General features: G+C 41.6%; 1 protein-coding gene across 1 annotated transcript in view; it reads left to right on the top strand.

The window, feature by feature from the left end:
* Positions 1–8882, top strand: part of LOC120882450 — a 165715-nt gene extending 156833 nt beyond the window's left edge. Inside the window, 1 exon segment of the mRNA XM_040266466.1 lies at positions 8200–8882. Coding sequence (XP_040122400.1) covers positions 8200–8204 — 5 coding nt within the window. The 3' untranslated portion in view covers positions 8205–8882.
* Positions 8883–14961: the final 6079 nt, after the last annotated feature.

Here is a 14961-nt window from a genome sequence, read left to right as displayed (position 1 = left end):
TTCATTGCAATCCCAAAGAAAGGCAATGCCAAAGCATGCTCAAACTACTGCACAATTGCACTCAACTCACATGCTAGTAAAGTAATGCTCAAAATTCTCCAAGCCAGGCTTTAGCAATACATGAACTTCCAGATGTTCAAGCTGGTTTTAGAAAAGGCAGAGGAACCAGAGATCAAATTGCCAACATCCGCTGAACCATCGAAAAAGCAAGAGAATTCCAGAAAAACATCTACTTCTGCTTTATTGACTATGCCAAAGCCTTTAACTGTGTGGATCCCAATAAACTGTGGAAAATTCTGAAAGAGACTGGCATACCAGACCACCTGACCTGCCTCTTGAGAAACCTATATGCAGGTCAGGAAGCAACAGTTAGAACGGGACATGAAACAACAGACTGGTTCCAAATAGGAAAAGGAGTACGTCAAGGCTGTATATTTTCACCCTGCTTATTTAGTTTATATGCAGAGTACATCATGAAAAATGCTGGGCTGGAGGAAGCACAAGCTGGAATCAAGATTGCCAGGAGAAATATCAATAACCTCAGATATGCAGATGACACCACCCTTATGGCAGAAAGTGAAGAGGAACTAAAGGAGCCTCTTGATGAAAGTGAAAGAGGAGAGTGAAAAAGTTGGCTTAAAGCTCAACATTCAGAAAACCAAGATCATGGCATCCGGTCCCATCATTTCATGGCAAATAGATGAGGAAATAGTGGCTGGCTATTTTTTGGGGCTCCAAAATCACTGCAGATGGTGATTGCAGCCATAAAATTAAAAGACACTTACTCCTTGGAAGGAAAGTTATGACCAACCTAGACAGCATATTAAAAAGCAGAGACATTACTTTGTCAACAAAGGTCCATCTAGTCAAGGCTATGGTTTTTCCAGTGGTTATGTGTGGATGTGAGAGTTGGACTATAAAGAAAGCTGAGCGCCGAAGAATTGATGCTTTGGAACCGCGGTGTTGGAAAAGACTCTTGAGGGTCCCTTGGACTGCAAGGAGATCCAACCAGTCCATCCTAAAGGAGATCAGTCCTGGGTGTTCATTGGAAGGACTGATGTTGAAGCTGAAACTGCAATACTTTGGCCACCTGATGCAAAGAGCTGACTCATTGGAAAAGATCCTGATGCTGGGAAAGATTGAGGGCAGGAGAAAGGGACGACAGAGGATGAGATGGTTGGATGGCATCACCGACTCAAAGGACATAGGTTTGGGTAGACTCCGGGAGTTGGTGATGGACAGGGAGGCCTGGCATGCTGCAGTCCATGGGGTCGCAAAGAGTCGGACACGACTGAGCGACTGAACTGAACTGGACACAGTCAAAGGCTTTGGCATAATGAAGCAGAAGTAGATGTTTTTCTGGTATTCTCTTGCCTTTTCAATGATTCAGCGGATGTTGGCAATTTGATCTCTGGTTCTTCTGCCTTTTCAAAATCCAACTTGAACATCTGGAAGTTCATGGTTCATGTACTGTTGAAGCCTGGTTTGGAGAATCTTGAGCAATTTATAACCACCAAAATAGCCTACGGTCAGTACGTAGTTAAATTCTGGTATGTCCGTACTCTGGAATACCACTCAGCAATAGAAGGGAACAAACTATTGATACAGATAACGACTTGGATGGATCTCCAAAGCATGAATGGAAAAAGACAAATTCAAGGATCATGTGCTGTATGATTCTATAACATTCTCAAAACTACAAATTATAAAAATGAACAAATTAGTAGCCACTTGGAGGAGGAGTGGGTGTGTCTCCAATAGGGTAGAAAAAGGGAGATGTTTGTGGTGATGTAACAGTTCTGTAGTTTGATGGTGGTGGTTACATGAATCTACAACTGTGGCAAAATGTCACAGAACTATACACAATGTCAGCCTCTGGGTTTTGTTATTGTACTGTAATTGTGGAAGATTTAAACACTGGGAGGAGTGGGATAAAAGATACACAGGACATCTCTCTACTATCTGTGTGTGTGTAAGTCGCTTCAGTCCTGTCCAACTCTTTGCAACCCTATGGACTATAGCCTGCCAGGCTCCTCTGTCCATGGGATTCTCCAGGCAAGAATGCTGGAGAGGGCTGCCATGCCCTTCTCCAGGGGATCTTTCCAACCCGGGGATCAAATCTACACCTCCAGCATTGGCAGGTAAGTTCTTTACCACTAGCGCCACCCAGAAAGCCAATACTATCTTTGAACTTCCTCCCAATCTATAATTTTTTTTAAATAGATTTTTAAATTAAATATAAAACAGCAGGCCCAGATAGTTTTATAGGCAAGTTGTAATAATGTACCACAACTGTTCCAGAATATAAAAATGAAACCATCCTCTTCCCAACTCATTTTAATGAAATTAGTATTATCTGATGGAAGATGACAACTCAAGGGCAAGAGAGGAGAGTTAGAAGCCCAACTGCAAACTTGAATGTAGATCTTACTAATATGTTAGTGAGTGGAATTCAAAAATGTGTTGAGACATAAGCTAGGAGAACTTCATGACCAACTGGAAGTAATCTCTGGAACCCAAGGATGGTATTTAAGACCAGTGTATTAAAGTAGGCAATTTAGACTATTCAGGACAATCCTTCTGGTAGGATATCTAATAATGTTGGACAAAACAGCAAAAAATGGTGTTTTGGAAATATCTTGATCAAAATCCAGGGGGAAGATCGGAGAGTGACATCAGCAAGGCAGCAGGCTAGAAATCTACAAATCCTTATTCCTCTGTGGAAACACTGACTATAGAACAATAAATGGACCAAAGTAGCTTTGTGAGAACCCTAGAAACCAGTTAAGCAGCAGCAACAATCAAGTGAGTGCCTGACTGAGAAAAAGTCTCACTCCAAACAGTAGGAAATTTCATGGCATGTTTTTTTGCTTGCCTTCCCTGTACACTCTCAGAGAAGCAGTCGGTTCCTGGCTCCTGCTTTGGGGTAGAAGGAAACGAATGGAACTGGCTTGCAATGTGCTGACTTGTCTGGGACCTGCCAGGGCACAGGTTCCTGTCTCTGACTCAGTGGTGACGAGAAGGCTGGCGTGGTTTGGATACCATGTGGGTGGTTGCTGAAAGCAGGGGTAGGTGCTGCTGCCAGAGACAGCTGCCAAGAGTCTGCAGGCCTGCAGGTGACTGGGGGAAAGATTATGGACAGACGGATACAACACTGTATCTAAATCCCTGAGAAGTGGGGGTGAGACGGCTAGTCTGCTGGGAATCTGGAGTTAAAGTATACACAGACCGGCCCAGGGAAGATACACCCTCTAGAAAGTATTTGAAAGAACCCTGAACTTTCATACCAGGCTGATTAGTGAAGGCCTTCCCCTGAACAGGGGCAGTCTGCAAAGAATGGGAGAGGTGGGTGTCTTTTCAAATGCCCTGTTCCAACAAAAGATGACAAGACATACAAAGAAGCAGGGAGACTGGGCCCGTTCAGAGAAACAGAGTAGATCTCCAGAAACTCTCAAGAAACATAGGCCTGTTACTTACTGATAGGTTTCAAAACAACGTCTCAAATATGCTCAACAAGCTGAAGGAGAGGAAAGACGGCAGGCAACTAAGTGAAATTAGGAAAATATGAGAAAGTATGAGAAAAATGAGACTCTCAACAAAGAAGTAGGAATTATAATAATAAGTTCAGGAACTGAAAATTGGAATAATTTGAGCTGTCTTCAAGAGACTCACTTTAGATCTAAGGACACATACATGTTGAAAGTGAAAGGATGGGGAAAAAGGTATTGCATACAAATAGTAACTGAAAGAGGGTACACTTCAATAATGGATAGAACAACTGAAAAGATTAATAAGGAAACAGAGAATTTGAATAACACTGCAGCTCAACCAGACCTGACGTATACATATATATATACATAGCAGCATTGTTCTCAAGTGTTCTCAGCATTGTTCTCAATGTTCGATGTCCAGGTTAGGCCATAGAACAAGTCTTAATAAACCTCTAAAATTTCAAGTCATACAAACCCTTTTTCACTCACAAAGAAACCAGAAATAGCAGAAGGAAAAACTGGACAAATCATAAATTATACAAAATTAACACACTCAAACACCCAATGGTAATCACAGGCTAAATTAGAAAATATCTTGAGACAAATGAAAACTATGGAATTGAGGGAAAGCACCACTCCAGTATTTTTGCCTGCAGAATCCCAGGGACGGGGGAGCCTGGTGGGCTGCCGTCTATGGGGTCGCACAGAGTCGGACATGACTGAAGCGACTTAGCAGCAGCAGCAGCAGTGCTAAGAAGGAAATGTATAGCTGTAAATCCTTGCATTTAAAAAGGAGCTCAAATCAACAACCGAACTTCTTAAGGATTCTTGAAAAGAGGAAATCAAACTCAAAGCTTGCAGAAAGAAGGAAATCATACAGATTAGTTCAGAGATAAATGAAGTAGAAAGTAGAAAAATGAAAGTCAATGAAACCAAAAGTTGTTTTTTTTTAAAGATCAACAAAATTGACAAATCTTTAGCTAGATTGACTAATTTAAAAAGAGAGAAGACCCAAGTAAGTAAAAATCCAAAGTGAAATCAGGAACATTACAACTGATTTTTATAGGACTAAAAAGGATTATGAGAGAGTACTATGAACACTTGTATGATGAGTTGGGCAATCAAGATGAAATGGATAAATTCCTAGAAACATATTACCTGCCAAAACTGAATCTTCAAGAAATCTATAACTAGCAAGCAAGTTGAATCAGTAATCAAAAACCTCCCAACAGAGGAAAGCCCGGGACCAGATGGCCTAGTTCTACTGAAGATTTAGGGAATTGAAATCAAGCTTTCTCAAACTCTTACAAAAATTTGAAGCAGAGGGAACATCTTTAAATCCATTTTATGAGGCCAGAATTATCTTGTTACCAAAGTCAGACAAGGACACTTCAAGAAAACTACAGAACAATATCCCTGATGAATACTGATGCAAAAATCCTCAAAAAAAAAAAAAACAACGGTTGGCCCTCTATACCTATGAGTTCCACATCCACAGATTCAATCAACTATACATTGAAAACATTTGAAAAAAAAATCCGGAAAAGTTCCAAAAAGCAAATCTTGAAGTTGTTGCATGCTGGCAACTATTTACATAGCATTTACATTGTATTTAGGTATTCTAAGTAACCTAGAGATTATTTAAACTATACAGGAGGATGTACATGGGCTGTATGCAAATATTACATCACTTTATATAGGGGACTTGAGCATCCACAGATTTTGGTATCCATGGGAGGTCCTGGAGCCAATTGGATACTGAGGGACAACTGTACTGGTGAACAGAATTCAAGAGCACGTTAAAAGGATTATACATCATAACCAGGTGGGTTTATTCCTGAAATGCAACGATGGTTCAACACAGAAAATCAATGCAATGCCCCATATTAACAGAATGATGGGGAAAAAAACACACGATCATCTCTAATGTTATATTAAAGCATTAACTCAAAAGAGATAAAATACATAAACATTAGAACTAAAACAGTACAACTCTTACAAGGAAACATAAGGGGGGGTCTCCCCTGGGGGTCCAGCGGTTGAGAATCTGCCTGCCACTGCAGGGGACATGGGCTCGATCCGAGAAGACCCCACGTGGTGTGTGCAGCTAAGCCCGGGTGCCCGCGCTGCTCTGCAGCAAGAGAAGCTGCCGCAGTGGGAAGTCCGTGTGCCGCAACTAGAGAAAGCTCACGTGCAGCAACAAAGACCCAACACAGCCAAAAGTATAAATGAATCTTTAAAACGAGAGTAAACAGGCCAACTGGACGTCACCAAAATTAAAAACTTCTGTGTGTGAAATGACATGATCAACAGAGTACAAAGGCAAGTCGTGGAATGGGAGGAAATACTTGCAAATCATTATCTGATAGGGGGTTAGTATTCCAAATAGACAAAGAATACCTACAACTCAACAACAAAACCTGTTTAAAAATTGGTCAAAGGATTTGACTAGACATTTCTCCAAACAGGATATACAAATGACCAATAAGTACGTGAGAAGATGCTCAATATCACTCATCATTAGGGGAATGCAAATCAAAATCACAATGAGATACAAATTCACACCCATTAGGGTGGCTACTGTCAAAAACTTAGAGAACAGTGTTAGCAAGGATGTGAAGAAATTGGCACCATTGTGCACTGTTGGCGGCAATGGAAAATGGCGCAACCAATATGGAAAACAGCATGGCAGTTCCCCCAAAATTAAATTACCCTATGATCCAGTCATTCCACTTCTGGGTATAATGTCACAAAAGAAGTGAAAGCAGGGTCTCAAAGAGATGTTTGTACAACTGTCAGAACATCATTCTTCACAATAGCCATGAGTTTCAAGAATCCGAGTGTCCATCAACACCTGAATGGATAAGCAAAATATGTGTATATGTACCATGGAATATTATTCAGTCTTAAAAAGGAAGGCAATTATGACACAGCACAGCCTGGCTGAACTTCAAGGACATTACGCTAAGTGAAATAGGCCAGTCACAAAGAGACCAGTACTCTCTGATTCCCCTTATGTGAGGCATCTATAGTTGTTAGATTCATAGAAATAGAACATAGGATGGTGGTTGCCATGAGCTGGTCTAAGGGGATAATGGGAGTTGTTTAACGGGGACAGAGTTTCAATTTTGCAAGATGAAAAGGGTTCCTGAGATGGGGGTTGTTTGCACAACAAACTGAAAGTAACTTAACACTACTGACCTGTTAAGATGGTCAACTTTTTTGTTATGCGTATTTTGCCACAACTAAAAACTTTTGAATGAAAAACTTTTACTGAGCACTTACTTCATATGCTAGGCATGGTGATACAACTCTAAATACTGTACTTACAACCACTGTAATTATCAAGAAAAAATAGATACACTTAAGGAGACAAAATTCTTAGAGCAAGAACCAGTACAGACCAGACAATAGACACAAACAGGAATCCAGAAGTGGGTTTTTCCAACACAGGCTGTACATTCTGGCAGGGAACTAGAAACTATTAAAGGTATAATATCACGTCTGAAAAAGAACCAAAGATAGAATATCAACAGATGACAGAACAGGCATTCAGTAAGCTTCTTTAATGCTCATACTTTCCTTTTAAACATTCTCTTACCAAACGAGGTCTGGGAGGGACCTTCCTTAACCTGGTAACTTCAGGTATTTGGTACCCAGCCTTTAACATCATAGCTGATGGACAAACATCAGAAGCAGGTTGGCAAGGAGACAGACACTCTTGTCTCTGCTTTTATTTCGTATTATATTGATGACCCCATCACACAGAGACCAGAAAAAGAAAGAAACAGAGATTAAAACTCACCTGCTAAACTTCCCCGGTGGTCCACAGGCTAAGACTCTGCATTCCCAATGCAGGGGGGCCCAGACTCAGTCCCTGGCCAGGAAGCTAGATCCTGCGTGCTGCAACTAAAGATCCCGTGTGCCACAACCAAGATCACAGATCCAGTGTGCTGCAACTAAGACCCGGCACAGTCAAAATTAATAAATATTTTTTTTTAAATTTACAAACTCACCTGCTGATGGCGTCTTGCTCAGAGAGGTGCAGAGGATCTGCCTGGGTCTGTGACCCCTAAATTGAAGAGGTCCCTGCTTCAGAGTGAACTGGAGATCCAAGGGGTAAGGCTGTGGCTCTTTCTAAACGTGCAGAGAAGTCATCCAGAGGTCACCAAGTGTTCCAGAAACATCTGAATATCCCTACTGCTTTCATGACCTGGATACCCTCTCTCCATCAGGATTCAGCTCCTGAACTCCCCCTTCACCAACTGACTAGATAGCTTAGTTGTGTCTGACTCTCTGTGACCCCCTGAACTGTAGCCCACCAGGCTCCCCTGTCCATGGGATTCTTCAGGCAAGAATACTGGAGTGGGTTCCCTCCTCCAGGAGATTTTCCTGACCCAGGGATCAAACCTGCATCTCCTGCATTGCAGGCAGATTCTTTTACCCCCTTACCCACCAACTTTGGGTACATCATCTGTACTCCCAAAGTATCAGGTGCTGGGGTCCAGTCCTCTCCCAGGCTGGGAACCATCTCCTCATTAGAAGGGGGAGATACTCTTTTAATGGGGGCCACTTGAGGCCTGACCCTACTGGGCCTGCACTGTGCCAAGGGCTGTAACAAGAGCCCCCAGCTTGATTCCAGGAAACAGGGAGTTCCCTGTCCTCTGGGTCCACAAAGCATTATACTTCTCTCCTCTTTTCTCTGCAGCTTGAGATTCTGCCTGAGCCAGCACCAGGCTTGCCAAAGATCTGAGACTTCCTCTCCTTCTGCCACAATCCCATCTCATCCAGCTCAATCTCATCTCATCCAGCAAGGTCAAGATTCTTGTCTGGGGTAGAATGATGAGCACAAAATACCAGGAAGTCAGAGAAGATCGGGACTGAGATGGATCCAGGAAAGAAGGACTGTTCGTGATTTTGAAATACCTCTGGGGGCGATGGAGCCCTCACTGGTCTGGATAATTCTCCATCTCCCTCAACACCTGCCCTGTGATCCAGGAGACAGCCTGGCCCACTGGTTCCCGCTCTGGAGAGGGAATGCCACTTCGGAACTGTTCTTGCCTGTGATATTTCTTCATTTGCCTGGCTGCTATTTCTGAAGCCTCTGCTGTATGAGTCAGGCTGCCCCAGGTCTTCCTAGCTTGGGATTGGCTTCCCCTGAGGCATGAGGTTCCTTGAGGGGAACAGATGGTCCCAAATCCCTTAATCAAAGCCTGGTTGGGTGCTTCCCTCTTGGCATAGATCCTGATTCTAAGGCTGAATGTTCCAGGGGACCGGTTTCCACGGACCTGTGCTCTGGGCATTCAGCCCCCAAGGGTACAGCCTGCAGAGTTGTTCACTTTCTTTGGGGGAAGGCATTGCTCTTGAAAAATTAAAGCTGGCAGAATCCAAGCACACGTGTATTAGATTGGTGGAGTCAGCTGTTCCACTGGAGGGATGGGGTGGAGGGGGGAGGCGTGGGTGGCTGTGAAACCCGCTCACCAGTAGGGGGCCCCCAAGACACCCTCTACACTGAATCAAGAGTCCAGAGCAGTGGGTGAGCTGTCAGCCATAAGACTCGGGGCTACCAGAAAGCCAGATGCCAGTTCTCAGCTTCCTTGGCCTCCCCACATGTAATCCTTGGCACACAGCAGGTGCTCAGTGAAGTTTAGAAAGAGGAACTCGAGAGGGTTTTAGACTTTCCAGCAGTGAATGCAAATTGGGGATCTGGTCCTGCTCATTCCTACACTCTGGAAGGGGTGCTGTGTTGCCGTGGTTATTACAACCAGAAGACTCCAGAGTCCAAGCTCTGCTCTTCAAAACACATTTGCTCTTCCCTCTGACTTTATAATAACCCAGTGAGGTGTGGACGATCCCTGAGTACCAGAAGCAGCAGCGGCAGCAGGCTCAGAGAGCCCAGGGCATGTACCCAAGGTCACACGACTAGCAGATGGCCAGGCTGGCGCTGATCTGGGCCCGTCTGCCCCACCACAACCATCTGCCTTCCACTTCACGGCGGCCTTGGACAGTCTATAGGCATACCTCATTTCTTTGCACTTTGCAGACACTGCATTTTGAGGGCTTGGAGGGGTTGCTTACATTTTATGAATGGAAGGTTTGCAGCAGCCCCGTGTTGAGGAAACCTGTCAGTGCCATTTTCCTCAGAGCATCGCTCATTTGGTGTCTCTGTGTCACATTTTGGTAATTCTCACAATATTTCAGACTTTTTCACGATTATTGTATGTGTTATGGTAATCTGTGATGTTACTACTACAACTAGCATTTTTTTAGCAATAATTAAGATATGCACACTGCTTTTTTTTTATTCTTTAGAAACAATGGTATTGCACACTCAATAGACTACAGTATAACCATAACTGTTGTAAGCAGTGGAAAGCCAAAATGTTTCTATGACTCACTTTATGTCAGTGGTCTGGAACTGAACCCAGACATCACCGAGGTGTGCCTGTAGTCTGATCTTTACAAAAGAGTTAAATGAACTTCAGCTGTATCCCAAACCATAATGTGGAATGCTTGTTCACTTTTTCCTAATAGGCATCAAAACAGGGACTTCCCCAGTGGTCCAGTGGCTAAAACTCCACGTTCCCAATGCAGGGACCTGGGTTCAATCCCCCTGGTCAGGGAACTAGGTCCCACGTGCCACAACTAAGAGTCTGCATGCATGCTAAAGATCTCACATGCTGCAATGAAGATTGAAGATCCTGTGTGCCCCAACTAAGACCCGGTGCAGCCAAATAAAAAAGATTTTTTAAAATTATAAATACAAGGAAAAAAATAGGCATCAAAATGACCCAAAAGCCGTCTCATGCCTGAGCAGAAATGCACCCACTGAGGTGCTGTGTTGGGCCTTGGAACTTGGCCCTGGAGGAGGAGGGAAGGGGGTGATGGAAGGCAAACCTCTGGAATGCAGGGGCCTAAAGAGGCCGGAGATGGCTGCGCTCACACGTTACAACCACCTGTAGGTTTCTAAACCTGTGCAATGGCTCAGGGATTTCCGGCCCAGAAAGGAAACTGCAGAAAAACTTGCCAGCCTGCCTCCCCGCCCTGTCCCTCACACACTGACCAGGAACCTAGCAGTGGGCTCGGGGCACTGGGGCCCCCAGGACGGAACACAGTTCCTCCTTCTCCAGGCTGACTCAACAGCAATACTTGGCGATTTGTAGTGTGTGGGGGTGTGCATGCACATGTGTGGCATTTAGAAAAACAGGGAAGGATTCCATTAAAAATTACCTATAAGTAGCCCATGAGCCAGAACTATGGACCCTGTGCTCTAAAGCCTGGAAGCCACAGCTACTGAAACCCATGCACACTAGAGCCTGCGCTCACAGCAAGGGAAGCCACGGCAGTGAGAAGCCTGCACACCACAGCTAGAGAAAGCAAAAGCCCATGCAGCAACGAAAGCCTAGCACAGCCAAAAAAAAAAATTTAATACCTATAAATGTTTATACCTGCAGCCAGCTAAGAGCAGGTCCAGGTAAATTCCTCTGAAATTGACTCTCCATGAGATAATCTGGTAAAGGGTCAGAGAAGGCAATTCAAAAGTAGAAAAATACAGCTGACAAGTAAACATTAGGCAGAACATTTAACAAGACTGGAAATCAAATGTGAATGAGAACAATAATCATAACCTAACTTATTACATTATAAAATAGACACATAAATAATAATACCCAGAACCGTTGAGGCTGTCAGCAAAATCCCTCCCCTCAAATTCTGTAAAGGGCAGTTTCAGTTACGAACAACCTCAGTAGCAGGTTTTGAAAGTCTTAAAACCATTCTTTCCTTTGACCTGATAAGCCCATTCCCGGGCCTTTATCCAAAACGAGGGAGTGAAAGGAGACAAATGATTCCAAAAGATTTCAAAATAATTTTATTACTCCAGATAATAAAAATTAAAGACAGCCAACAGGGAAAAAAATTTTTTTTAACTTGTATTGCAAACACTATCTTGAACTCATTTGTCAAAAAGTTCAGCATCAGGCAATGTCTTAACATAAAAAAGAATTAGCTTCCAAGTAAAGCGGAAGAGTGCATTAAAATCTGTAATAATAATGACTACATATGGACAAAAGATGGTTAGGAATAGAAGAAAATGGAAACTCCATATAGGAAGGGCATGACGTGTAGCTGGTTTTTTTTTTTTTTTTAAGTTAATTTATTTTTATTTTATTTTATTTTATTTTTTAAATTTATTTATTTATTTTTAATTTTTACTTTACAATTCTGTATTGGTTTTGGCATAGATTGACATGAATCCACCACAGGTGTACATGATGCTTTTTGTCCCTGAGAGTTTTTAAAGGTTAAAAACGAAGGAAGGAAGAAGATAGAAAGCAACCCAAGTGTCCATCAATGAATAAACAGATTTTAAAAGTGGTCTCTCCCTAACAAGATTAGAAACCAACTACAAAAACAAACAAACAAAAAAAACCACAAACACATGGAAGCTAAACAATATGCTATGAAACTACCAATGGATCACTAAAGATATCAAAGAGAAGATCAAAAAATACTTAGAGACAAATGAATATATGATGATTCAAAATCTGTGGGACATAGCAAAAGCAGTTCTAAGAGGGAAGTTTATAACAGTATAATCTTACCTCAGGAAACTAGAAAAATCCCAAATAAACAACCTACCCTTACACCAAAAGCAACTAGAGAAAGAAGAACAAACAAAAGTCAAAGTTAGCAGAACAAAAGAAATCATAAAGATCAGAGCAGAAATAAATGAAATAGAGATGAAGAAAGCAATAGAAAAGATCAATGAAACTAAATGCTGGTTCTTTGAAAAGATAAACAAAATCGATAAACCTTTAGCCAGACTCATCAAGAATAAAAAAGGACAGAGCTCAAATCAATAAAATTAGAAATGAAAAAGGAGAAGCTACAACAGACACCACAGAAATACAAAAGATCATGAGAGGAAAATTAAAAGGACAACTTAGAGGATTTGGGACAAATTCTTAGGAAGGTGTATACAATCTTCCAAAATGAACCAGGAATAAATAGAAAATATGAACACACCAATCACAAGCAAAAGGGTTGCTGGTGGCTCAGGCGGTAAAGAATCTGCCTGTTGCAGGAGACCTAGGTTTGATCCCTGGGTTGGGAAGATCCTCTGCAGAAGGGAATGGCAACCGACTCCAGTATTCTCACCTGGAGAACTCCATGGACCAAGGAAGCCTGGCGGGCTACAGTCCACGGGGTCGCAAAGAGTCAGACACAGCTGAGTGACTGCCACACAATTACAAGCACTGAAATTGAAACCGTGATTAGAAAATTCCCAACAAACAAAAGTCTAGGACCAGATGGCTTCACAGGCAAATCCTATCAAACATTTAGAGAGGAGATCCTTCTGACACACATATCTTTCTGAAACTATTTCCAAAAACTTCAGATGAAGGAACACTCCCAAACTCATTCTACGAGGCCCTGATACCAAAACCCAACAAAGATATCACACAGAAAATGACATGCCAACATCACTGATGAACATATTTGCAACAATCCTCAACAAAATAGAGCAAACTGAACCCAACAGCACACTAAAAGGACCATACACCATGATCAAATGCGATTTATCCAGGGATGCAAGGATTTTTCTTTTTTTATTTTATACTGGAGTACAGATGGTTAATACTGTTGTGACAGTTTCAAGTGGACAGGAGAGGGACTCAGCCATACATATACATGTATCTATTCTCCCCCAAACTTCCCCCATTCAGTCTGCCACATAATATTGAGCAGACTTCCCTTATATGCAGAATCTACAAAGAAACCATACCAATGAACTTATTTATAAAACAGAAACAGACTCACAGACATAGAGAATGAACTTATGGTTACCAGGAGAAAGGATAAGGGAAGGGATGGTTAGGAAATTTGGGATCAACATGCAAGGATTTTTCAATATCTGCAAATCAATTAGTGTGATCCAACACATTAACAAATTGAAAAATAAAAACCATATGATTATCTCAGTAGATGCTTTTGACAAAATTCAACACCCACTTATTATTAAAAAAAAAAAAAAAACTCTCCAGAAAGTGGGCATAAAGGAAACCTATCTCAACATAATAAAGGTTATATATGACAAACTTACAGCTAATATCATACTCATCATAGTGAAAAACTGAAAGCATCTCCTCTAAGATCAGGAACAAGACAAAGGACGTTCATTCTCACCACTTTTATTCAACATAGTTTTGGAAGTCCTGGCCACAGCAATCAGAGAAGAAAAAGAAACAACACTGATCCAAACAGGAAAAGAAGTAAAACTGTCACTCTCTGCAGATGGCATGATGCTATACACAGAGAATCCTAAAGATGCCACCAGAAAACCACTAGAGCTCAATGAACTTGATAAAGTCGCAAGGTATAAAGTTGACACACAGAAATCTCTTGCATTTCTATACACTTACAATATGAAAGATCAGTAATTCAGGAAACAATTGCATTTATCACTGCAATGGAAAGAATAAAATACTTAGGAATAAACCTACCTAAGGAGGCAAAATACCTGTACTCGTAACACAGTAAAGACACTCATGAAAAAAGTCACAGACAACACAGACAGACAAAGAGATATACCATATTCTTGGATTGGAATAATCAATATTGTGAAAATGATTACACTACCCAAAGCAATCTACAGATTGAATGCAATCACTATCAAATTACCAACAGAATTTGTCACAGAATTAGAACAAAAAATTTTTACAATTTGTGTGGAAACACAAAAGACCCTGAATAGCCCAAGTAATCTTGAGAAAGAAAAACAGGGACTTTCCTGTGGCCCAGTGGTTAAGACTCCATACTTCCACTGCAGGGGCATGGGTTTGATCCCTGGTTTGGGAACTAAGGTCCTGTGTGTCACAGCCAAAAACAAATGACAACAACAACAAACAGAGCTGGAAAAATCAAGCTCTCTCACTTCAGACTGTACTACAAAAATACAACAATCAAAACAGTATAGTACAGGCACAAAAATAGAAATATAGATGAATGGAACAGGATAGAAGCCCAGAGACAAGCCCATGATCCTATGGCCACCTAATCTATAACAAAGGAGGAAAGAATATACAACGGAGAGAAAACAGTCTCTGCAATAAGTGGTTCTGGGAAAACTGGACAGCTACATGAAATTAGAACACTCCTTAGCATCATACACAAAGATAAACTCAAAATAGATTAAAGATCTAGATGTAAAGCTGTACATTATAAAACTCTTAGAGGAAAACACAGGCAGAACACTCCTTGACACAAATCACAGATCTTTTTTGATCCACCTCCTAGAGTAAAGAAAAAACAAAAAATAAACAAATGGGACTTGATTAAACTTAAAAGCTTTAGCACAGCAAAGGAAACCATAAACAAAACAAAAAGACAACTGACAGATGGGAGAAAATATTTGCAAATGAAGTGACCAACAAGGGGTTAAATCTCCAAAATATACAAACAGCTCATG

The sequence above is a fragment of the Oryx dammah genome, unplaced genomic scaffold, assembly GCF_014754425.2.
Source record: "Oryx dammah isolate SB20612 unplaced genomic scaffold, SCBI_Odam_1.1 HiC_scaffold_2, whole genome shotgun sequence".
NCBI lineage: Eukaryota > Metazoa > Chordata > Mammalia > Artiodactyla > Bovidae > Oryx > Oryx dammah.
The sequence above is the reverse complement of the archived record's forward strand: the minus strand, read 5'-3'. Positions and strand labels throughout refer to the sequence as shown.